Source organism: Macrotis lagotis, chromosome 1, assembly GCF_037893015.1.
Source record: "Macrotis lagotis isolate mMagLag1 chromosome 1, bilby.v1.9.chrom.fasta, whole genome shotgun sequence".
NCBI lineage: Eukaryota > Metazoa > Chordata > Mammalia > Peramelemorphia > Peramelidae > Macrotis > Macrotis lagotis.
Genome location: NC_133658.1, coordinates 633,637,161 through 633,664,246, shown reverse-complemented (window position 1 = coordinate 633,664,246; position 27,086 = coordinate 633,637,161). Strand labels below are relative to the sequence as shown.

Sequence of the window (27,086 nt, the reverse complement as noted above, 5' to 3'; positions counted from 1 at the left end):
TGTGGTATGTGGACCTCTGAGCCTTTCATAATAGAGCATGTTAAAGAACTTATCATGCAAAGACTTATATTAATTGATACAGAGTGAAGTAAGCAAAACCAGGAGAACAATATATGTAGTGATTACCAGACAACTAAAACTGAATATGAAGCATCAATCTTGGCTCCAAGAAGAGTTAAGAAAACTTTTTTTTTCAGAGGAATAATGGTTGGAACACTTGGATTTAGGAAGAGCTGCATAAATATCATGACTCAGTAACTCCATGAATGATGTGACCATGAGCTAGTCACAGCCTCTTGAGTTTTAGGTTCTTAATTTGAAAATTAAGAATAAGAACAACCCTATGGTAGTGCAATTGTGAAGATCTAATGAGATAATAAAAATAATCTTGGAAGACCTTAAGACAATGTAAACTATGTAAGGTATTATTACATAAACTTTAATATGATTATTTTTATTACTTTTATCATTATTATTTTGGCAGAGAAATGAGAATTATAGGTATTGAACACTGGATATACTGATAGTCCCTTCCTCTGTTAGTTTTGATATTTTTCTTTGTTAAAATGGAGGATTCATTGGGTAGGGGCAGGGCAGGTCTGGAAATAACTGAAACAAAAACTATTTACAAAAAATATCATTTCACAATATAGTTTCTCAAATGGAGGCGCATTTGTAGTCAAATTAGGCCAATATAGTAGTAGTTTAAAAATGTCTTTTCACAGTATTCTCAGAATTCTAGAATTGGAAGGAGCTTTGGGGATCATCTGTTCCATATCCCTATCTGTGTGCCAAGTCTTAAAAAAAGCCAGGTAAACCAGAAGATAGAAATGAAGAGGAAGAGAGTATCAGGTTTGGGAAGCAATTGGTTAAAAAAGCATGGAAATGGGAGATGGAGAGACTTGTTTGAGGACCAGAAAGAGGAAAAAAGTATAAGGAGACTGGAAAGGTAAGAAGTCAAGAGAGGGCTTTAAAAGTCAAATAGCATTTTATATTTAAATAATAGGGAACCACTGAAGTTTATTGAGCTTGGAAGTGACATGGTTAGACCTTTGCATTAGAGAACAGCACTTTGGATTCTGAATGAAAGACAGAATAGATTAGGAGTGGATGAGGCAGGGAGACTAATAAGACAGCAATTCTAATGACTGTCATAGTGAGGGCCTATACCAGGGTAAAGTCTATGTGAGTGGGGAGGCAATGACTTGAACAGGAGATGTCATGAAGGTTAAATGTCAACAGGTTAGATATGTGAGTTGTGTGAAGAATTGGGAATGACAATCCAGGTGGTGGATTTGGATGGCTCAGATGACATTGCCCTTGACAATGATAAGGAAATGCAAGAGAAGATAGTTGGGGGGGAAAAAGACAAAGAGTTGAATTTGAAATAGAAATGTTTTGAGTTTGAAATGACTATGGGACTTGAATCTATGAGAGGTCCAAGAGGGACCTAATGATTTAAAATTCAAGTTCAGTAATTAGATTAAGGCTGGATATATAGGCCTGAAAGTTATTTGCATAAGGGTGGTGATTAAACCCATGGGAATTGATGAGATCACCAAATGAGAAAGTATAGAAGAATAGGGAACAGAATATATCCTTAGGGAAGATTCATAGTATGTTTTGTCCTTCATTCTCAGAGACCATCAGGAGGGTGATGCCATTACAAGTGTATATAAATTGGATTTAAGTGAGGGAGAGCTATACTAAGTCACCAGCTTCACTTTTTCCTCCAGAACCATCTGGATCCAGTGGCCAGTTAAGAAACAGGCTGACCCGAATGAAGATTAAGAAAAGAAACCAAGAAAAAAACCTTGAAATAGCTAAGAGAAAAAACTAGATCAAGCAAGTATTAACTATAATCTTTACCTTTGAGTACAAAGAGTGATCAAAAAGTCAAAGGCTCCAGGGAGGACAAGAAGGATGAAGATAGAGAAAAGGCATTTTATGTTTGCCAATTAAGAGTCATTGAGAAGTTTTAAAAGAGTATTGCAGCTGAATGATGAGGTTGGAATTCAGGATGGAATGAGGATTTTATAAGTCATTGTGAAGAAGGATGTGTAGGTAACAAATGTAATTGGATTTTTCAAGGTGTTTGGCCATGAAGAGAAGGCTAAAGTATAAAGTAAAAATAGGGATTGGTCAGATTGAGTGAGAATTTTGAAATGATGGAGAAGATATAAATTTATAAATATATATATACTCTTTATAGACCTCAGGAAAGCACTCAGTAGATGGGGAAAAGTTAAAGATTAGAGAAAGAGCAGGGATGATAGGGAGGGCAATCAGCTGCTATAGATGAGATAGAATAGCATCTAGAGCATATGTGGAAAGGTTTGTCTGTTAAAGATGAAGGAACACCTCTTTATGTGAGACAAGGGTGAGAGGAGATAGATATGAGGATATGTCCAAGTGATGTGAGATAAAGAGAAGAGGGATACTCAGAGTAAATTGTGAGGCAAGGTCTTCAACTTAAAATGTTGGGGATCATGGGAGAAGATAGTCAGATTTAATACATTTTCTTTTTTTTACTTTTTTGTAAGGATGGCCTGTCCAGGACTATGGGGCCAGGTCTCTGGGATGGGATGTGGGCTTGGGGCCTTCTGACCCCAGGGCTGGTGCTCTGTCCACTGCACCACTATGCTGCTCCAGAGCACATGTTTAAAGAGGGACATAGTGAAAAGAGAAAGAAAATATAATAATTGGTAGTAGGGAGAAATGGATGGAGGGAATTACAATTAGCAATATTAACTGTGGAAAAATATGGAAATAACTTCTCTGATGGATTTATGATAAAGAATGCGATACACTCCAGAGACAGAGCTGGTGGTATCAGAACACAGACTGAAGCACATTTTTTTTTCTCTTTCTTTCACTTTATTTCTTGTGAGGTTTTTTATTTTTGTAGGGGGGAGGGGGGGATTATGCTTACTCTTACAACAATTCTATTTTAGTAATGTAAAAATAAATAAAAATGTAAATTAAAAAATAAAAGATTAAAAAATGTTGGGGAAGGGGTGGTCATAGGAGGCTGCTGGACCATGAAAAGGTTTGGAATATAGTTTGGTAAGTGCAAAAGTGAATCAATTTGGGAGGTGAAAAAGGATTGCTTAGCCACAGTAAGGGGCCAGTTGAAAATTATGTAACATGAATTTGTATTTTGTCCAGTCAGCATGATTTCCTGATTTTCTTTAGTTCTGTTTAGCAGTATCTGATTATGAACAGAAGTGGCAGATGGTGGGTATAATATAAGGCTGGAGTCTGGCAAGGCATGATCAAGAAAAGAACAAAGGAGCAAGGAACTTTAGAAGATAGCGTAGAACTTACATGATTCAACAGGGGTTTGAAGTAGGCAAAGAGTATAGTTAATACAAGGCTAATGGTGCAAGAACTGAAGACTGGAGGGACTGAGGTTATAGTGAAGATAAGAACAGGTTTAGAGGGCATCAACCAGAGAGGAGGATGGAATGAAAAAGTGTTATGTTCAGATAAAGGAAATTTGAAATTCATGTATATCTAAATGGAACACTTGTGGATGATGGCAAGATCAAATGTATGACTAACTGGAGTAGAGAATTTGGTCAAGGGAAATGAGTAGATTAAGGAACTGGGTAGTGTGAGTATTTGGGTAAAATATCAGTATTGTACCTTCATGTACCCTACTATGAGGCAAGGAGTTGAGGTAGGTAGAAAGATTGTGATCCAGGTATTGAGCTCTTTGAAGAAAGAAGGAGTATGTTGAAGGGTCAGTGAACAGTAATCTGTCAGAATATTGCCTGGGTGAAGAATTTGGATTGAATGAACCTCAAAAGAGGAGAGATTAGTGAATGATAGTGGCAAAGGGGGAATATAGGAGTGACAATCTGAAGCAAGAAGTAAGCTGACCTGCCTAAAACAGCCAACAATTTAAGGGTAGAAATGAAAGTATAAATAGCATTGAACAGAATAGCAAGGGATATCAGTAGGAAGGAGCAAAGTCTCAGTGAGAGTCAAGCAAAAGGGAAAGACTTGAGATGACTTGTTAATTATGGAGAAGGTATTTCAAAGAAGACAGAGGAAGAAGTGGTTCTCTCTGGAGTGGGACACAGGATTAGGGAGTGGGACGCAGGATTAGGGAATGGGTTTGAGAGGGATTAAGAGTAAATGTGGCATGGAGAATATGGTTTATATTATGACAGAATTCAAATATAATCAGAATCACCAGGATGGGGAGAGTATGAGGAAGTGAGAGCGTGTAACTCATTGAAAAATAAATCCTAACAGAATATTAATGACTGGATAGAGGTCAGTTGAGTGAAGGAGGTGATTAGAATGTTCAAGGCTCTCCCTTGTGAGATCCAGTGGCAGATGATGATATAATGTCCCACCAGGTATCCAAGTTGGTATTGGTTACTCTCCTCACAGCAAGAGATCAGGATCACTGACTTTTCTGAAATTATATAGAATTGCTTGGGACACTAAGAGGATAAGTTACTTTCTCAGAATCACACAAGTATGATATTTCAGCAGTGAACTTGAATCTAAATTTTCTTGTTCTAAGACTAGCTCTCTATGCATACTACTATACCTCCTCTCAATTTGTGATGCTACTAAATATATCACATTTAAACCAATAAGTTGATATAACTAAGGTATGAAACTCCTTTTAACTATATTGTGTAATGATTTAAAAAATTATTTTTATTTTTTCTAAAAAGGTTTGAATCTATCCCAAATGGGCCATTATTTTTCTTGTTAAAAAAGCATGAGGTAGCTTAAACTCATGGAAAATTAATATTTTCAGTTTAGCTACATTAATATTAAAATATCTCTTATTGTTCACTTTACAATTTCCAAAACAAAGCAGTTTTGTTTTTGAAATCAAAATCCTTCATTTCTTCTGCAAAAGTGTAGAATCTCCCATGAATTTATTAGTCCCCAAAGTGTAGGTAAAAAATACATCAGTAAATCTTTAGGGAAAATATCCATTCTCCAAACTAGTTGACATTTCTCAGCTTGGGTGTTCTGCTTTTCCAACATAAGCAGAATTTCTATTGGGAGTTTATATTGCCACAGTATGCATGATGTTTAAAATTTAACTCTAAAGATAGTAGAATGAGAGGAAAATCACAAGAGGAAAAAAAATATCTTAAATTGGACTCTTAGGTGTCAGAATATAGTTCTTCTAATGAGAGAGAAGAAATTGAATAGAGAGAAAGATTATTTCTCATTCCATTTAAAATTTAGGAACAATCCATGAAAAGTTTACATAAAATTCTTTTTTTTTTTTTGTAAATGGTAGAAAAAAATCCATTTCTTGACTTCTTTGCTAAAAGAATATCTGGTGTCCATTGAAAAGAGGGGGTTATACTGACTTTGGGGCAAAGGGTTTGTACAAAGGTATACATGCCCCTACATTTCGACCTCTTTTACTAAGGTCAGCTAACCTTCATAACATCAAGAAGGACTTATGAGATAATCCTATTTTACAGTCAAGGAAAGAGACACAGAGAGATGGCATGCCTGTAGAAACTCACTCAGTTTGAGCACCAAGCAGCAGGATCTTAATTCAAACCCATTTCTTCTGAATAGAAAATGAAATTTCACTAGAACAATGTAATCTCTATCCTACTCACAACTTCTCTGTATCTTCAATCACTTTTTTCTTTACAACTGTATCTGAGAAGAAAGTGCCCCTCCTTCTAATCCTTCCATCTATGTCCTGGAGTTCATCTTCTATCATTCTTAATTTCAACAGAACTTTGCTCATCAGTTACCTTTTCTCTTCCCTTCCCATTCCTTTTTTTCTCCTTTTTCTAGCCCTTCTACCTTTTCTCTTCCACATTTTCCTATGTCTGCTAGATATTTTCTCCTAGAGCATTAACCTCATCGTGTCCAAATGGAACTCACCAATTTCTCCACTAGTTTCTCTTCCTATGTACTTATTTCTGCGTACCTATCCATTATTTCCCCAGTTATCAGCTTGGCACTGGATTTGAAACCAGAGAACTGAATATGCTTCCCGTGTGATCTTGGAAAAGTGTTTTAAATTTTCTGGACCTCAGTTTTTTGTTCTTTAAAATGAAAAGATTGGACAAGACAAATTTTAAAGGTTCCTTAGGGGTTGTATCATGAAAAGGAAACTCAAAATTTTGGCAACGTTTATTGTATGGGAACCTGGATCTCCTACTTCATTGCAGCCCCATGGGTATTTTTTTTCCTGACTGATGAGGTGAATTTATTAACTGATTGCTAGAGTTGCCAAAACAACTCATCATAAGTAAAATTGCTTAAAGTATAGTTACCTGCTTTTCATTGAGAAGGAACTCTGTTTTCTTTTTAAGTAAAAGAACAGAATGTAGGTACACGTAAATGTATATGATTCATGAAGTCTGACTAATCATTCATCTAGAAGAGCTATGACTTTACAAAATGACCCCTTTAAATATATGATGGAGTATGGGAAATAAAAATTCTCAGAAAAAATGTAATCTCTATTTTAAGGTTCAACATTAGTTTTGATCATACAGTTCAACTTGCAAAGAAGTCTCTGTTAAACAGACTCAAGTAGACTGGGGTACAGTTTATTATCTAGCACTAAACTATTCTTATGAAGACACCTGTGCAAGCCAGTTGGCTCTAGTCATCTCTCTCTCTCACTCTCTCTCTCTCTCTTTAAAAATATATTTAATTATGTATATAATTAGCATGAGTTAAGAGACAGGCCAGGCACCTACCATAAAATTTCTAGTTTGTAAAAAAAAAAAGTTACAGCAATGAAAATTACCAAGTCAGTAAGAATTTTAACCTGCTGTAAAAACTTGTATAAGACTTCTTTTATATCCAAACTTAGTTTTATTTTAATTTCAACTTTCCTAGATTTAGCACAGAACACCCATATTATTTTTACACCTCTCTTCCCCCCAACAAATGGTCCTTTAGATTCCATTTTTCACTTTCTCTGGTATTAAGGCAATTTGTCACTATCATACTTCTATGTTCAGCCACCGTTTTTTAGTCAAGTGTCTTGCAAGCTCTGTTTCTTTTCTCCCAAGGAGTGTCATAACAGAGTTGACGATGCATCAGAAATAGTTTGACCAAAGGGCAATATAAAGTCAAGAGTAAAGAAAATATTTACAAAGATATTTGACTGGGAATTTTTTTCAATTACCTATTCAAACAATACTTTAACAGCACAATGGTATGATTACCATGGAGAAAACCATTAGAGCATGCAACTGAGAAATTGTTTCTCCAAACTACAATGTCTTTAGCTGTCGTCTTTTGTGTATGAAGATGATGTTACTGACTAGCTGACAGCTGGACATGTTGTATGAGTTCCTTTTCACTAGTGAGGATGGATTGTGCCAAGCCATCAATACTACCTTGACTGATTCACCTTGTGATCAACGGAAAGCATTTGTGAGATGCCTGCTCAACATAAGGGTGACTGCCTAGCTTATGAAAGGTTTTCTTTGGATAAACTTGCCTTTTGCATGTTCAATATGAGTTTATTATATAACAAAAACAATGATAACATTTTATTATTGTTAGCACAATAATTACTATTATTAAATGGTCCTGGTACAGGTTGTTCCTTTATGCTTAATATTTGGTAGAGAAATGTATGTACATACATAATATAAGGTAGAGGAAAAGGTGGGTTTGGTGGATAAAAAGTGGGTTTTTTTAATTGAAAAGACATATTGATCTCCTAGATCTAGAGGCTCACCAAAACCATTTCTGAGACAACTGTAGCAGTATAAAGAATGAAGAGAATGACATATACTTCACCCTTTTCCCACAACAACAACTCTTCAGCTATGTCTCTATAGTTTGAGATCTTTACATTCCATGTAGATTGGGATGAATGTAGTGACATTTGTTAAAATATTTGTTCTCCAATTTACAAGGATCAATGTAATATACAAATGATTTTGTGCAGCAGTTTTGTACATGGTGATACTCTGGTTCTAGTAAAGTTCTCTTGTTGAATTTTCTAGGAAAGTTTAGGCTTTATATGAGAGAACTTGGAGCAATGGATAGAAGCTGAAAACAGATTTAGTTTTGATAATAATAAACCTTCAGTTTGACTTGTGTGAATCGACGATATTCTTGTTCACATATAGGTTGAATTAAAGACCCTGAGATTCCCACAAATTCTGAAATACTGTGACTGTATTCATAACCCTTAACTTATTATCTTCAAAATTTACTATTAAAAATTTACTATTAAATTTAAAATTTACTTAAATTAAATTCTTTTAATTTAATTTAATTACTTAAATTTTAAAATTACAATTAAAATACTATTAATCCTGTTAAATTTACTAGAAGAACCAGATTTTTTTTCACCTGATCTTGTAACTCAATCAGTGAAGGGAGGTCTCAATGTGGGAACTTTCCAAGAACTAAACTTTCACAGTTGTGCAATTTAAAATGTTATTGGTCTGTGGAAGTAGACCGATGTGATCCCTGGATCACATGATCACTAGATGTAAAAATAAGAACATAAACCTTGATCATCCTGACTCCAAGTCCAACCTTCTATCTACTGTAGCACACTTTCTCCTCATGAAAAATATAGACTCTGAGTCTATGTATTCCATCCTATATGGGTACTAAGCAAGCTTTCCAAGTACCAATTTGACAAAAACATTAAAATTTGTTCTAAAATAAAAAAAAATTGTTCTAAAATAGTAAGGTGGTACAGTAGATAGAGCACTGGACTGGCAATAAGTAAGACCTCTCTCTGTTCAAATCTCCTTAACTGTGAAAACTTGAGCAAGTGACAACCTCAGTTTTCTAAAATGTAAAGTGGATATTAAAAAAAGTGACTGAAGATACAGTGGATATTAAAAGCGACACTTGAACTGACCATTTTTTCATTCCACTATTGCTACATGATCTGTACACCTCTTTTTTCTGATCACATATTTTACTCATAGTCATTTGTTACAGTTCCACTTCATAGTCCTTTGTCAGAAATATGTCATAATTTAATGATAACCCCAGATCTGCTGCTTTGGGTCACTTATAACATTGATTCTTCTGAAACTTCTACAATGCTATCAGAAGAATTCCTGTGATAAAAAGAAGGGGTTTTGCACTGAGAGAACAATTTGGAATGGCTGAAAATTCTGCAGTTTCCCACATATATTCCAGTCCACAAACATCTTGCTGTTAAATTTTTGGCCAGATTCATCATTCACTTATAGTCCTGTCCCAGATATAAGTACTGATAAACTAATGCAAAGTACTATGCTTTCAATTGTATGTAATAATAATAATGAGATTTCTATAGAATTGCAAGGTGTTTTACAAATGCTTTACAAATATCTCATTTTATTTTCAAAACAACCATGAGAGGGAGATGCTATTTTCCCCATTTTTATATGTGGACATTGAGATTTAAGGAACTTAATTAGGAAAATAGAGCTAAGAAGTTTCTGAGGCTGAATTTGCCCTCAAGTCGTCCTAACTCCAGGATGAACATTCTTAACTACTGCTAGATGTATATCCATTTGTTTTTTCCAGTATGAACTGCTTGACAAATATCTTGTTAGTGTTTGCATCTTGTTGAAGATATTATGTCAGGTACTAGAACTCAAAGCAATCAACTCAGTTGATCTACTAACAGAGCTTCTGGAGCACTTCACCATTCAGAGAATCTCTCTTTTTGTACCTTTTAGAAAAAACCCATGATTAGGCTGACAGACGTTGGTTAATATATTATTTTCCTGTTCTTTGCTATAATTGAAGTTAATAATAAGAGGCTTCAATTCTTTTAAACAAATTATCTATGTAATTGCTTTTATCAAGTAATCTTACATGATCTTAACATATGCATGAAAAACTTTGTGAAAAGAGTGCCTTTAGGGCTTTATTATTTTCTGCCAAGTCAAATGTTATTATTAATGTTATTGTTTAGTGATTAGTCTTGTCCAACTCTTTGTGACTCCTTTTAGGTTTTTCCTGGCAAATATATTGGAATGGTAGACCATTTCCTTCTCCAAATAATTTTACAAATGAGAAAACTGAGGTAAAGAGAATTAATATATATGTCCAGGGTCCCAGAGCATAGACATTATCAGTCATAATAACTAGTATTATTGTTTATAATAGTAGTATTAAAATTAAATATTGCTCTAAATTATTAAATAATAGTTACTACTAATAGTTTGTATTACTTCTAATAATAGTGCTATTACTGATAAATCAGTACTAAAATTTAACTATTAAATAATGGTACTTTTACTAGTAATTAGTACTATTACCATTAATAATAATGGAGCAGCTAGATGGTACAGTGAATAGAGTGCCAGGCCTGACATTGGAAGACTCATTTTCCTAACTTCTTATTTAGCCTCAGACATTTACCAGCTGTGTGATTCTGAGCAAATCACTTAACCCTATTTGCCTCAGTTTCTTCATCTGTAAAATGTGCAAAATATCTGGATTATGAAATGGTCAAGCATTGCCAAGACAACCTCAAAAGAGATCACAGAGTTGGACAAAACATTTAAACACAATATTAATAACACTACTATTAATTATAATGATAACAGTACTAATAAATAACTTTAGAGAAAGTGGTGTCTGTGTTTTTCTGTTAATTGTGAAATAATAAAAATATAATATCATGTAGCAAGGACTTTTTAAAAATCTACCTATTTTTTGAGTATATTTCCACATATTTTCATCAAGTATACCCTAAAAAATGTATGTAGCTCATTCTGTTAACCATGGTTCTGAAGCCAGAGTACTTGTGTTACCCTTCACAAAAGATGTGAATTCAAACCTGTTACTTCTGTGACTGTAGTCATAAGTCTTTTAACTTCTTTGGGTTTAAATTTCTTCAGTTGAGGTCCCTTCTAGCTCTTAGAGCCATGATACCTTGCAAAAGGCATTAAGATTGATCTGATTCTAATCTTTCTGATTTTCATGTCTTTCTTATTTTACCAGGCAATGAGGTTAAGTGACTTGCCCAAGGACAGCTGGGTCATTATTAAGTGTCTGAGACCAAATTTGAATTAAGATCCTCCTGACTCCAGGGTTGGTGCTCTATCCATTGTGCCACCTAATTGGCACCAGGCTCTCGTTTTTTTTCTAAAGGAAAAAATATGAAGGACTGAGTTCCTGGAGACCATTAGAAGTCATTATAAAATTCATATCACTTTGTGTTCAATTATATCTTTGCAACGTTTTCCAGTTCTGATATCCTCTTCCTGGATATAGTTGTATTTTTTTCTAAAATAGTTGTGAACTTTAGGCCTTCAAAATTAATCATTTATATGTGACCAAGTAAAAGAAATTCATGGTGTTAGCATCCAATTATTATTTTAATTCATCAGTGATTTGCCTGCTATACATGAATGGACTTTTGGTTTCAAAACAACGTACTCCCTCCACTGATGAAGATGAAAAGTCCATCATACTGGAAATGTTTCTATGATTAAGGAAAAAGCCTGGTGTTATTCAGATAGCTACACATTTGATATCTTTCATTTTTGTCACCTCTTTTTTAAGTTCATGTCCTTTTCTAGTCATATCTGACTCCTTGAAAATATCTTTTAAATATTATATTTGCTAATGTTATAACTGTCTTATAACCAAAGTATTTTACCCATGGGTTTTGAGTTACTTGCCATTTGATTATTTTGAGATGGTATTATTTCATGATTTATAGCCATATAGTATTACCAGGATAATAGTAGCATTAAAGACATGGGACATTGTGGCACTTAGAAGTTTGGGATCATCATACAGTTTCCCAAATGTTTTGTAATACTAGCTCCTTCTCCTGCTTAATTCTGCTCCCAACCTATTGTCCATCTGTACCATCTATCCACAATATTTGTGTTGGTTAACTAAACTGATGGAGTTATCAAAGCTTTATTTCATAGTCTGGATATTAAGTAACAAGTTTTTTGAGGGTAGGGACTGTCTTACTTTTATATTTGTATCCACAGTATTTACAATAAAGTACTCAATTTGTGCTGGTTGGTTGATTGATTAACTTTGTTTATCCAGTGTAGATAGTTAGAATGATCCCTATTGTATTCTTATGGATTTTCACTGAGAATTCATTGAAGCTGCCTGGCTTAATGAAATTAATAAAATTCCACCTGGTTGGCAGTTATCCTCTGCCACAATGTTTTGTAAATGAGCTTGTACTAGAAACGCGTATTTGCTCTAATCTGTCATTTATCTATCTGCTGACATGAAGATGTATGACCTATTATAGTAGAGGGAAAAAAGGAGGGGGTGAGCATTTTGAACCATACTCAAAGTTAATTTAACTCAGAGAGGGAATAATATACATATTCAGTTGAATAAAGAAATCTATCTTTCCCTATAGGGAAGTAGGAGGGAAAGGGAAAAAGAAAAGGATGTGTTAGAAGGGAGGGCAGATCGAGGGAGGCAGTGGTCATAAGGAAAATAATGATGGGGAGGGACAGGGTGAAAGAAGAGAGAGGGAATATATAAATAGAAGGAAAATAGGACAGAGGGAAATACACAGCAATCATAATAGTGAATGTGAATGGAATGAACTCTCTCAAAAAAAGGGATCTGGATAGTAGAGTTGATTAAAAACCAAAATTCTACAATATTTTGTTTACATTTGAAACAGAGAGACATGTACAGAGTAAAGGTAAAAGACAGGAGCAGAATCTTTTATGCCTCAGCTGAAATAAAAAAAAAAGCAGGGATAGCAATCTAATCTCTAACAAAGCAAAATCAAAAATAGGTCCAAATAAAAGAGACAAGGAAGGAGAACTACATCTTGCTAAAAGGTACTGCAAATAATGAAATAATATCAATACTAAACAAATAATAACCAAGTTGTATAAGCATACAAATTCTTAGAGGAGATGATAGATAAGTTATAAGAAATAGCAAAACTATATTAGTTTAGGACCTCAACTTCCCCCTTTCAGAATTAGATAAATCTAATCAAAAAGTAAACTAAAGAAATAAGTAGAATTTTAGAAAAATCAGCTATGATAGACTCATGGAGATAGAAAGAAATATATCTTTTTCTCAGTGGTATGTGGCACCTCCACAAAAATTGACCATGTATTAGTAAAAACCTCACAGTCAAATGCAGAAAAGCAGAAATATTGACTTCATCCTTTTCAGATCATAAAGCAACACAAATTTTTATATAATAAACAGTTAAGGAAAGATAGATAAAAATTAATTGGAAACTATCTAATCTTAAGAAAATGAATGGGTCAAAGAACAAATAATAGGAAACCATCAATAGTCTCATCAAAGAATAACAATACTAAGCCAACATACCAAAATTTATGGAATTTGGCTAAAACAGTACTTAAAGAAAATTCTGTATCTCTAATTACTTACATAAATAAAATAAAGAACAAATGAATGATTTGGGCATGCATGCAATTTAAAAAACTAGAAAAAGAGAACAAATTAAAAATCCCCAATTAAACACTAAATTAGAAATTCTGAAAAACTGGAGAGAGTAATAAAATTGGAACTAAGAAAACTATTGAATTAAAAAATAAAGCTATGATTATGGTTTTATAAAAAACTAATAATTATATATTATATAATATATAAACCTTTGGTTTTATTTGAATTAAAAAAATAGAAAACCAAATTATAGTATCAAAAATGAAAAGGGTGAATTCACCACCAATGAAGAGGAAATTAGAGTCATAAAGCTATTTGTCCAACAGCATGCCAATAAAACTGACATACATAAAATAGATGAGTATTTTCAAACTGATAAACTGTAGGGTTTTCATTTATTTTTTATTTCTTCTTAAACATGACCAGTTGTTCAACAAAGGCCACACCTTTGAAACAAGGTCTGTAGGTGATCTAAAACTGTGTGATTTAATTGCTTTTGTCCCCATTTAGTCACTCCATGTTTGTAAGTAGGAGTGCTACATGAGATCTATTTAAAATGTTGGCCCATTTCATATGACCCCCCCCCCAATCATGATAGTTCATCATCAGCTAGCCAATCTTCTGATGACAAATTTCTTTTTCCTTGGTCAAGAACAGTCCTCAATGGAGAAACGTATATCTGACTTGACCTAAGCTTTTAAAATTTGATAGAACCTGCCTGACTTTGAAAATCTGAGATCATCTCCTTGCCACTGAAAAATTTTTATGGAGGATTTGACCTATAATGTGGCTCAAACTGAAGGAAACTTTGGGGGTTCAGCTGGTAGAAATGAAAAAAGAGATAGTTGTTTGTGTATTGCCTCCTCCATTAGAATGTAAACTCCCTAGGGGCAAGAACCTTCTTTTCTGCTTTTTTTGATATCCTTAGTCTAATATGTATGCTTATTGCAGTTGCTGAAGATAGAGGTAATTTAGGCCACCCAAATAGAGAGTTGGGGGAAGGTGGGGAATGAAAAGCAAAGAAAGATAAAACAATTTGTTTACTTGCTGCACCTATATAAAAAGCAGGAAACAATTGCATATATACACAAAAGTAGTATCTTAGGAAACCTTAAAACACAATATATGAGCATCTGCAAATTGATGCTTAGCAAACTGAGTCTACTGAGCAGAATCCTCTGCTGTGCAGAGGCTTAATCAGAATTTGGTGTGTTGGTCGCTTATTTTTGTGGTTGAGTTTAGATTTAGTCATTTTTTAAAAGAAGGAAATAAATTCCACTTTCCCCCCTCAGGTAATAGCATAAAAGAAGAAACCAACATTACTTTTTTCTTCATTCCCTTCTCATTGCAGAAACAACCTGACTCTTTTCTGGGATTTTAGGGAAATCAGAAGAAAAATGTGGGAAATCATCTATGTTTGAGTGTGTCCCATATGAGAGAGAATAAGAGAAGTTACAAGGAAAAAACCTAGATGGGAAAAAACTGAAAGGGGTATGGCTAGGATTAGGACATTGCATCAGAATGAAAGGATTTGGGAATGGAATGGGGAAACAATGGGCAGCAGGAAAATGAAATAAAACAGTTCTTGGACTGGAAGACATCTTTATGCTGTGTAACACTTAAGCCATTCAAATAAATAGTTATGTATTAAAGGTTTTAAAGAAAGAGAGTTATCTGGGAATATTCAATAGACTTCATTGGAAATATAATTAATATTCTTTACTTTCAGGTAGTTCTTTATTTCTACCCTAAATCAGCCTTGCCAAAGTTTAAATCCATTTCATTTAATTATCTTCTGTGAGAATGAGAATAGCTGGTCAGTGCTTCAGATATTTGGAGCTATCTATTAAGTCATTTCTCAGTCATTTTTTTTCAACTATATCATCCCAGTAATTTGTGCTGCTCTTCTTTTAGTCCTCTCCAGATCTTCTCTGTCCTTCAAGAACTGTACAGGCTAAAATTGGAGAGGATTCAAGTTTTTCCTCGCCTTGGGCCTTGTGCACCTGTCTGGTCCTCCAAACTGAGGAAGGAGTGGCAATTATAGCCCAACATCTCAGCTACCCTAGAAATACCTGGCCTCACTGTACAGTCCTCTGTTAGTGAGATTTCATCACCTATCATAAAAAAAATGCTATGGGCTGTGGGGTTTTTTAAGCCTTGCTCCCATTTATAGCATGATTAATGACTTCAGTACAAGTCATTTCCAAAGGAATTAAGTCCTCTCAGTGAGTGGGTTAAATTCTCAGGAAATGACCTGTAGGTGACCTAGTTGCTTTGGCATTGAGGATGGCTTTTCAAATCAATGGTTAAAGCACTTGGATTCTGAAATATATAACAATCTCTATTTTTTATTATTATCCCAAAGGGTATTATCAAATACAACATCACTATGACATTTTCAGGCTATCATAGTGATGCTTCTTTTTCAGTCCAAAAAGAAAAGATTAAAAAAAAAAGTAAGTTCTTCTGTTCTTTAAAAAATTTAGAGATCTTTCTACCATCATGAGTGACCACTAACTTCCCTCACTTAGACCAAAGCTTTCTAAGTGCTATCTTCTGGTGGCAATTCACTTTTCACCTTTTAACTTTAGCACTAAAATTAACAGACTTTCACTTTGTGAACAAAATATCTCCAACCTTACCTATTGTGTAGGTGAAACATGGGGAAAAGGTAGAAGAGGAAGGTAATAAAAGAATCTTGTGTCCTCATAAAACATAGGCATGGGTTTTATGCTATCTTTCTAATGGAAATGACCTCTTCCTCATCACTGGAAAACTCTGAGTTAGAGATTAGGACTGAAATAAAGATCTATGGAGCCTCATCCAGAGTACATGTTCCTGGGACTTTGGGCATTATAATGCTGTAATCACACTCATCAGGGTCAGGATTTGAATTTCCTGAAGTTGATCCCTCCTTCTAGTTAGCCAGGTTTATAACCTTAAAACATTCATTAACTCCTAGTTCCTTCTTACTTTTTATATCTCATCAATTCTTAAATCTGCTTGATTCTATTCATAAACTGAATCTGTCCTCTTCTCTCCACTCTAGCTCAGTGTTTCATCTCCTTACATTGAGAATATTGCCACATAGCATCCTTACTGTGATCCTAGCTCTCTAATCCATATTCCACAAAGCTGTCACACAGAAATTCCTAAAGCATGAGTCTTAATATATAATTCCTCTCTCAAGAAGTGCTAGTGATAAAAGACACTCCTCAGTCTTAATTTTGAATCTCTTCTCAATTTGCTTCTGGTCTACCTTTTTAGATCAATCATATATTACTCCTTTTTACATTCTATATTCTAGCCAAATTTCTTGCTGTTCCTCATACTCCAACATTTCATTTTCTCTATTTTTGCTTTTGCCTAAGCTGTCTTCTACAGCTGGATCACACTTACACATTTTTCAGATGTACATAGTATTTTCCTTCAATCTCAATAGAATAAAAGCTCCTTGAGGACAGGAGTTAATTTATTTTTGTCTTTGTGATGCTGTGTTATCAGCACAGTGTCTGGCAAGTAGGTGTTTCATTGGTGCTTGTTGAACAAATGAATGGAAATGAAACTGATGCAGAGAATTATGAATGTAGAAAATAATCTATAATGTTGTTAACTCTTATTAAAGGGTGGAAGGCTCTTTGCTCTTGAGGTGTAAATTGACCTCGATTGTCTCATTGCTAAATGTAAAATTTGTATCCTGTCTTCTCATTCCCAACCTCCCGTTTCCAACCTTCTACTTGGTTTTAGTCAGGTGAGATAGGGAGGGATTTCCCTTTTTGCCCTCAGTCATCAGATAATGGGCAAGGCTATAAAACCTGGACTGAACCTCCACTCAGGGCTGTCCACTCTGGCTGATCCACTTTCTCTGGCCTAGTCAGCTCTTCCTGACTGTCTTTATCCCTGTCTCTCTTTATCTCCCTTTATCTCTGTCTCAGACTCCCAAGCAACCTCTCTTAGCCTTTTGTCATTCACTCTGTCCTAAAGTGCTTGTTGACTCTCAGGGAGGAGGAAAAGTTTTAACCTGTTTACTTTGTAATAATTTGTAATAAAATCCTGAGCAGTTTTAAAATCCTAGAGAGCACTCAAAAGTCTTTCAGTAACCATCAATTTCTATCTTTTATTGGTGACCCCCCAAAATACCAGTGGCAACAAAACTATGATGGGCATTTTTTTTCCCTTAGTTTCACAATACTCAAGCAAAAAGCTATGGGAATTGGACTTCAAAGTTGGACCAAGAATATTCATATTAGGAAGCACCTGCCTGATTGCTAATAGACTTGAATTATTATTTAGTGCACATTCCTCCACCAGGTCACCTGGACCTTCCTCTTGGTCAGTGGTAAGGGAAGACTTTTGTTTCTGTTATTCTCTGTGTTTCCTTCTTCACAGACTAATTCTTTCAACTGAAGACTCCTGCAGGTGGCAGCTTCCATAGTTAATGGTAATCAATTACAGCAGAATGTTCACATCCGTGATTGATATCAACTCTAGCCTTACACCATTCTGGCCAAATCAATCAGGTACATACATGAGTGGAGGGCTGCTATGGATTGATGCTATTTCCTGTGTCAAACCAGAGGCTGTGTGTGCTTCCATCTGGTTTTAATAATCTGTTTCCTTCAGTCAGAGAGGTAAGGAGTAAATGGATTAAATTTGAAGATACACTAAGAGAAGTTTAAATGATATTTGTCCCAGTAAGCCAGAACATACATACAACAACCTAAAGACATTGGAAGTTGAGTGACTTCCTTAGGTTTATATTGACTGACAGTTATCAAGGCTCCATCACATATTTGTGACTTTTGTACTCATCTTCCCCCACTTCCTTCTACTGTTCTAATTTCTTTTTGAAATATTAGATACAAAGACATACTTAAATGTTGAGGAATATTCCAGTTTTGTATAAAACCAGAGATTTTTATGTCTTTTATGTGCATGTTTTTTAAAGAAGTTGTGAGAATATGGAAACTGAAAAATCTCACTCTTCATTATTCTTCCCATTAAATGGGAGTGGATGAAATAAAAAGCCAGGAAATGGGAAAAGTATGTTGCTGTCACCCTGAAAACCCATTGATAATCATTGTTCCTGCTCTTAAAAAGAAAAGAAAGAAAAAACAAAAACTCTGTAATTCTAAGCAGCAAGAAGAGAGACCTTGAGAGAATCACCTCTGTTTTATTCCCCTTGACATCAGTTTTCCCAGACCTTACATGAAGATTTTGCAAAATCAAAAACTGAATGAAAGGGCATGTTGACCAGTCTGCTGTCCAATGTGGACTCACCAAATTCCTATTCCCATTAATAGAAGTTCTGCACAGACAGTCATCAAAGACCAGACCTCCTAAGTCGAGCTTTTTTTTTTTTTTTCTTGGAGATTTTTCTCGATTGGACTTTAATTAAGCTCCTGCTAGGCTTGTGAGCTTTTTTCCCCCTTAAAAAAATGAGCCTGCTTGCCAGGCAACTTTTTCCAAGCTGTCACAATTCTCATAAGTATACCCTAAGATATTAAATTTAGAGATGTGTTGGTTGCTTGCTTCTCAGAACATCCATGAGAGAAGTTTCCTTACATTCAGAAAAAAAATATGATATTACTTTTAAAAAGTAGTTCTTTCTAAAAAAAAGAAAAAAACATATTGATCAGAAAAAAAAACCCCTGAAACAATAACAAACATCTTAGTTCACCTGATTATCCACTGGGCAGAAAGAGATGTGCCTTCTCTGTGACAGGTCACCAATTTAACATATAAGAAGGAGCTTTTGTCATTAAAAATATATAATATCCAAATTGTCTGCTGGTCAATCACAGCTGGCTAAGTTATCAGTGTTGGTGGGGAAGGGTTAGAGAAAGAATGGAGAATGTGCTGTCTCAATTGGTAATTTAGCAATTCTTTAAAGAAATGTCATAAGTAATTGACCTGAACAAAAATGCACATATTTTTAAAAAAGTCTTTTGTAGTCTTTGGAATACTGAAAACAGACTTGATAGAGGCTAGGGATATAAAGGGTGACTCATTTAAATCAGTCTCTGTAAAAGCTGTTTGTTTGCATTTCATAAGGCCTGTTTTAAATAAGTGGGCCAATCTAGATTGGATCCTTTTTTTCCCAAACTTAGTAACAACAAGCCTGAAATAAAAAGCAATCAATCCCAACCACTGAAATGGAAGGTAGAGTACACCGGGAATGTGCTGCTCTTCTTTATTATTATTATTATTATTATTATTATTATTATTATTATTTTTTAAACAGACAGGCTATTCTGCTAACTGCTCCTGAATGTGAGGTACTTACTTATTGCCTCCACAAACTGTTCAAAGAAGCAGTATGGGAACAGCGGCTCAGGCAGCTCCCGGAAAAACATCTTCAGTGCTCCGGTGACAACGTGGATGTCCTCCCACTGGCTGTCGTCCAAATTCAGCTTCTCTTCTGGGAAAACACGAGGAGAAATGGAACAACTGGTTTTAATGAAACAATTACAAGACACTAATTATTATGTTAATGTTTGCCTACTATCATCAGCAACCGTTAACAGCCTTCTGCACCTAGAGGTTTGGTGCTGTGCATGTTTTTTTTTTCCTTTCCGTAGGAAAGGAACATTTTCAATGGAATACCATCTGTAGGAATGCAGCTAACAAAAAAACAAGAGACACAAAGAGACAGTGCCATTGACACAGTATGTCAGATACATTTATTCCCATAATGCATCAGTATGAAAATTAGCATCACAGCTCAACATGATTCAAAGCTATTTGGTTTTGAGGCCGAGGGGCTAAGAGTTGCCAATGATGGCCGGCTCAAGGGACCGGCCTAAAGGCCTTGCTGAGCCAACAGGAGACATATGCTAAACATGGCAATAGAAAATGAGTTATTGCTTTACATGTGTTAGCCTTGCTATGTACAAGGGAATAATGGGTAACACTTTTCTCCTTTTTTTTTTTTGCCTGAATGTAATGTCAGCAAGGAATAGAGTACTGTGAGAGAAAGGACATTAATTCCTTCTTACTGCTTCAAAAATATTTTGTTTAGTTTTCATCTCAGGGAAGAAGATTTGCCCAGCAACAATATTAGACAGACCCCTGTTGGCCTACGCAGGCTATGCAAAGCTGTCAAAAATGATAACAGTAAAGACAAACCACAAGCGCTTACCAACTCCTTTTAGAAACAGACAAAATGTGTGCTTATGATGCTTGAGTGAATCAAGAAATTTAAATATTAAAGAAACAAAATGCCAGAATGAAGATTTTAATAGAAAGAAAACTATTCTGGGGAATTATTTTTTTTTCTTCCTTCTTATTATGAAGGTGAAAAAAGTTCTCACCCAAGAAGAAGATCTGTGGAAATTCACAGGGCCTGATGCTATTCATTTATGATCACAAGAAGTAAGACATCCAGGTGATATTGTTCTTCAAAAAGCACCATGTTTCTCCTGGTGCATTTTGAAGGAAGTCTTTTATTTTGTGTATAGCAAAGCTAAAAATTAACCATTTCATGAAGCCTAAGATTCACTTACAACAGAGTAACCTGGGCTTGTATTTACCACATCTTAGAGGAACTGGGATTATTATTATTTTTAAAGAACAGGTTATTTTACCTTGTAGTCATCTAGTTCAGATATAACCTTCTGATATCAGCTTTATGATTGCCTTTTGTAGTGGTGTTTGAATGAAATAAAAGGACACCATCAGTGTGAGCATCCCTAATAGTTTCTCTTTGTGTGTATTTGGTTTTGGGGGGTGGAAGGAAGGGGACAGGCTGAGATTCAAATAAAGATTGTTTGCATACCTTTTCAAACATGAATGAAATTAGTTTTCAAATGAAACATATGTATGTATATTATATCATTCATGCCACTAATAAAAGTTAAAATTTATTTCAAACAGGATGTAGCACAGATAGAAACAAAGGTGAATCTATTTTATTGGGGTTACTCCCTGCCTTTGCTTTTTATTCTTACCTTTCTGGAAAAACAATGATTTTGTCCATAAGTAAATAAGCAGAGGAGACCTTCTTTCCACCCTGTGATCATTTTTGATTGATCGCATTTCAACAATTAGTCTTTTATTTGGCTACACACTATTGAAATAGATCGACAGCATCTTAGCAGGCCAGCTTTAAACAGTCAACTGTTAACAATAGCATCAAAAAGAGAGACCTGATGGGGTTTACTGTCACTTTAAAGAACGGGGTTTTCACATTGTTGAAATCTGTCAGATATTTTGAAATGTCCCTCTCACTATGGTGCCACACCCCCTGCGTGCCCTTATAATAAAATTGGTTTTACTCCTGATTAAATCATTTTCTCCCTACCCACTACCATACTTCTCATAATGGACCTGTGTGCTCTACAGCTGGTGTTCTTCCCATGGTACCAATTCTTACTTTATCTTTTAAGCACTTTGCTGCTAAGATCTCATGCAGAGTGCTTATGTTTTGTTAAGAGCTTCATTCTTAGAGAAATAGCTTAACACATGTTCTAAAAATGTTGTACAACTTATTGCTTAAAACACATTTAGAAAATGTATAAGTACTGTAGCTTTGGCACCGAACTTTAAGTGGAAACCTTAAACACACACACAGACACATGCACACACGCACACACACACACACACACACACACACACACACACAAACACACACTCAACTCTGTCTCTACCACACGTTTGTCTGAAATTTCTTAAGCAAAATGCGTCTTCTCTAGATTTCTCTTGAGTCTCATTTGCCCAGATTTTTGTAGTCTAGAGGATGCCAAAGAAATGTTAGGAAGATATCTTTTAATAAGAAAGAGGTGTCATTCTACCCCAAGCAACAAACCAATTTTAAAAATGTTCATTAGGATGGACAAATTTCAAGCAAAAAAAAAAATTAAGGAAAACCAGATGCATACAAAGTCAGTTCAAGAACATTATACTGTAGAAACAAATATTTTCTATAGGCAAATTAAATATCAACATCCATTAGAAACATTTTACCCTCATCACTATCAATGCCACATGATGCTTTTATAAGAACCTGTCTAAGAACTTTGTTGACTCTACTACTACTTTCTACCACTGACAGAAATGTTATGTCATTTTTCATTAAAAGAATCAAAGAAACCTTTGGGCAAATTATTCAATCTTTCTGGACCTTGGTTTCCTTATTTGAAACAAAGCCCTTTTAACTCTAAATTTTTGATTCAATGAACTATAAGAAGAACCTTACACTAAAAATTCCATGTGAATTCCATTCTCAGAGAATATATCTCTTTCTATGTAGATTTATGTATATATATATATATATATATATATATATATATGCACCTGTATAATTCACACAATGTACATTCATTATTCCAGTGATATTTCATTAGCCCAATGGTTGATTGTGTGATTTTGATTTTCTAATGACTTATTCATGTACATGAATACCTTCACTTCACTATGTAGGATTCAATTCTGAAAAAAGTAAAATTTCTTTCATAAATTTCCTATAATGGGCCTTCTATAACAGGGGACAATTTACCTGTGATTCCATGCTGATTATTATTCCTGAAAGGAGAGGTTCCCTAAACACCATTATGGCAGACTAACTAGCCATTTCTGTTAGACTTACCAAGGGTCATAATGTATTTATCTTTATACCTGTGACATACAAAGTATCAAAGCTTTAGAACTGGAAGGAAGCTTGACAATCAACCTAGTCTAACTCCCTCATGAGGAATCTAAGGCCCCAAATGAGATAATGGTAAAAAAAAAAACTTGTATTTATATAGTATATTTGATCATTACAATAGCCCTGTGGGCATAGGGACTGTTATTACCCCCATTTTACAGATGATGAAACTGAGGCAGTTGGATGTTGGAGTGACTTGCTTAGAATCATACAGCTAGTAAATGTGCCTATAAGAACCAATTTGAAGTGTCTGTAAAGCTGTGGATGACGTGAGACTAAAGCTCAGGAGAGAGACTATAAAGGCTGAATAAAAATATAAGGGAAATCATCTGCATAGAAATGTCACTTGTACTTATGGAAGCTAATGAGATCACCAAGGAAGATAATATGGAAATGGGGAAAAGAAGGTCTTGAGGATCACCCTTAGTTGGTGGGTTTGACCTGGTCAAAGATCCAGCAAAGGAGACTGAGAATGATGAGAACCGAGAAAGAGCAATCACAACAATTTAGAGAGCGGAAAGCTTGTGGGAAAAGTTGATCAATAGACTCAAGTACTGTAGAGTTCCAAAACAAGGACTGCAAGTATCCTACTAGATGTGGCAATGAAAAGATAACTATTTCAGAAAGAACAATTTTAGTTGAATAATACAATCAGAATCCTGATAGAGGAGCACTTATAAGGGAGGGAGAGATCACTTCTCAACCAGAATAATTTAGTTTATAAAATTTACTGGGGGATAAAGACCATGTCTACTATGGATCCATGCCATATGCAAGGGAAATAACCCTGTCCTGGGGACCAGGAGAACAAGTTCCTAGTTCTGACTCTCAAAGTAATACATTGTGCATCTTTTTACTTGCTGGATCTTTATTTTCTTATGGGTAGGTTAATCTTGCTAATTTTTAAGGGTCCCCAAGGCCTCTGGCTTTTAATGATTTTTATTATACTTTAAAGCTCCCAACTACTGTGATAGACTCCATAAATACTAACTGACTGCCTTTGTCATGGATAAAAGCAAGGAAATTCCATCTTGAAACTGTCTTAATATCACTGTCAGAATGAAGTATTTAACAAACGTACCCAAGCATGTTCCATGATAGTACCACTCAGAGGTGCTCTGTAGTATGGTCTCTGGTTGGCGGAGGAAAGTGAAGGGAAATGTCTAAGGTTTTACTTTTGTAAATAATAATGATGTAAATAATGTAAATAATGATTCAGTCAGCTTTGAGTTTCAGAGACCTCATTTTGAATTTTCTTGGCTAAGATACTAGAGTGATTTTCCATTTCCTTCTCCAGCTCATTTTATAGATGAAGAAACCGAGACTGAGTTAAGGTACTTGTCCAGTATCACATAGCTAGGAAGTGTCTGGGGTTGATTTTGGGGAAAAATGAGGGCAGATAAAGTTTTGGAAGAAGAATTCAAGTAAAAGACTGACCTTGATCCAGAAGAACTTTTAGGGACAAAAAAAGGTTTATTTAAGTAATGCTGAAGTTAAGGGAAAGAAAGAATAAAGGCAATTGGAAGCCAGCAGCAGTAGCCACATCAACAACATAAGCTGCCATGAGGGAATGAGCAGTTAGGAAAGGTATAGGAGCAAGAGAGGTTACTTGGGGGATCATATCCCCAAGAGCAAGTTAACTTCACTGAAATACAAAGCAACTCCAACTGAGTAAAGTGAGATTTCAGAGGGAAGATAGGGAAGAAAAGGTAGGGAAAGGGAGGACGGGAAAAGTAGAGAAAGGTGGGGGGGGGGGGGGTGGAAGTAGGGCGGTAGGATAGGCAGAAAAGGTAAGGAAGGGAAAGGGGAAAGGGAATAGAAGAAAAGGATAAGGTAAAAGGGATAAGAAGGAAAGGGAAAGGGATAAGAAGAAAGCAAAAGGGGAAAGGTAACAGGTAGTTCAGAGAACAGAGAAAAGGGAGTGTGGGGTAAATTTGAAGAAGGGACAATAGCTTTAAGATTTAGTCCTTTTAGTCTAGGGCAGGGATCCATTGTTTTGTTATCTGGGGGGGTTGTCCTTACCAGAGAAGGGAGCAAAGTACTTTACTAAAAGTTTTTATCGACCCCCTTCTCAATAAAATGAACAATGGAATGGGGGTAGGGGCTTATATTGCCTTGAGGAAAGTTAAATTCAAGCTGCTTTGTCAAAGCAGAAGGAAACCAATTATAAAACTTGTTTTTCTGTCCAGTATTTCTTCTATTTCCGGGTCAGATTTGAGGTCAGGTCTTTCTGAATTTAGACCCATCATTTTACCCTAACTGCCTAAATTGTTCAGTTGTTTCATTTCTGACTTTGTGTCCCCCATAGACCTAAGATTTTTTTTGGCAAAAATATTGCAGTGGTTTACCAATTTTTTTCTCTAGTGAATCAAAGCAAACAGAGGGTAAGCGACTTGCTCAGAATTACACTGTTATTAAGTGAATGAAGTTGTATTTGAACTCAGATCTTCCTGACTCCAAGCATTTTATTCACTGTATCACTTAGTTGCCTCAAGATTTTACTTCTGAGTAGCCTCACCATGGCTTCTTTTGGAATTATTTATATTTTTACAGCTTTTTGATGTTTACAAAATGCTTTTCTACACACCAACCCTGTGAGGCTGGTCCCATAGCTCTGATTTTTCACCTGAAGAGATGAACTTCACAGAGCAAAAGCAACTTATCTAAAGTCACCCTGCAAGTAAAGTGGAGATTCCAGGAATTTAACTCATGTCTTCAGAATCTATGCCTAATCTTTTTAACTAGAGCATGTTTCTATAGATATTCTCCAATCTGACTCCTAAGTAGCCACTATTGTTAACCCAAATGCAGTAAGAAATTAATGAAAGGATTAGATGATATTTGAAGATAAAAGGGAGGAAAGTGACATTTTAGTATAGGGGAAATATTATCAGTACCTATACTGGTATTCTTGAGCGAATAACCAGCCTCTCTGTGTTGCAGTTCATCTATGAAATAGAGATGATAATACTTGCCTTGACAATTTCTCAGGACTATTATGAAAGTAAAAGTCATAGTTAGAATGACTGGAGATGGTCCCAGATGCAGTGAGAGAATGTGAGGCAACACCCATTCAGTGATTTAAGGTTAGGTAAGAATTGAGGCAAAAGATGGCCTGGTTTGCCTACTCAATAAAATCAGTCTGGGAGGGGAAGACCCTCAGGGTTTCTGGCCAGAACAGAAACAATTGCCTTCAAAACTCAAAACAATGGACAAGTGAGGCTTGAGCTTGGAACTATTATTGGAAAATCAGTGAGAGCCAGAGTCATTTGTATTTAAAGGCTTAGTCAAGTAGCTCTATTTGAATCCCAATGGACTTTATGAAAGCCTATTTTTTTCGGAGCTCTATTTCAAGAAATCATAAATGAAACTTCCTGAGACAAAAGAGTAAATTGTCCCTGTTTTTCAAAGAAAAAAATGACAGAATAAATAAGTAGGGAAGAGAAAAAAATCTATGCACACATAGTGATAGGCACTTAATAAGCATTCATTTCCTTCCTGCTTTCCTTTTTTCCTTCCAACTCTGATAGTAGATGGTAGGTTAACAATAATTCTGAAGAGCAGGAATGTGTGCAGAGACATTGATACTTGGACTACTTATCTATTGCACTGTTTATTTCTAGAGTGGAAGATGAACAACAAGGTTTATTTTATTTAGATAGGCCCTCCCCCTCAAAGTTATTTTAATAAGATAGACTATTAATGTGTTTGTTGACCACAATATGGATACAAGTGACTTTAGTACACTATTGAATTGTGAAAAGCACCGATTCCCCTGTATGTGTCAGCACTGAGAAGTTTTCTTAGTTTTTTCCTCCAGGAATTCTCTATTGTGGGATGTTTTTAGCTTCTTTTCAACTTTGTTATAGCTATTAAAAGAAGTCATAAAAGGAAAAAAGGAAAGCACACACACACACACACACACACACACACACACACACACACACACACACACCCCAACTTTCCAAGGATAGGAGAAAATAGTTCTGACCCTATTAATGTAACAATAAGGACCTATTAAAGAGTGAAACTCTCATAAAAGGCTCAGTATCTACTTCCAGGACAGATGACCATTTGG

The 27,086-nt window shown here is 35.2% G+C and overlaps 1 protein-coding gene across 1 annotated transcript in view; it reads right to left on the bottom strand.

The window, feature by feature from the left end:
* The window catches only part of ARHGAP15 (Rho GTPase activating protein 15), an 871,958-nt gene that overhangs the window by 141,868 nt on the left and 703,004 nt on the right, over positions 1–27,086 (bottom strand). The window contains exons 14-15 of the mRNA XM_074215108.1: positions 22,484–22,492; positions 19,649–19,783 (exon numbers count right to left, since the gene is read on the bottom strand). Coding sequence (XP_074071209.1) covers positions 19,649–19,783; positions 22,484–22,492 — 144 coding nt within the window. The remainder of the gene's footprint in view (positions 1–19,648; positions 19,784–22,483; positions 22,493–27,086) is intronic.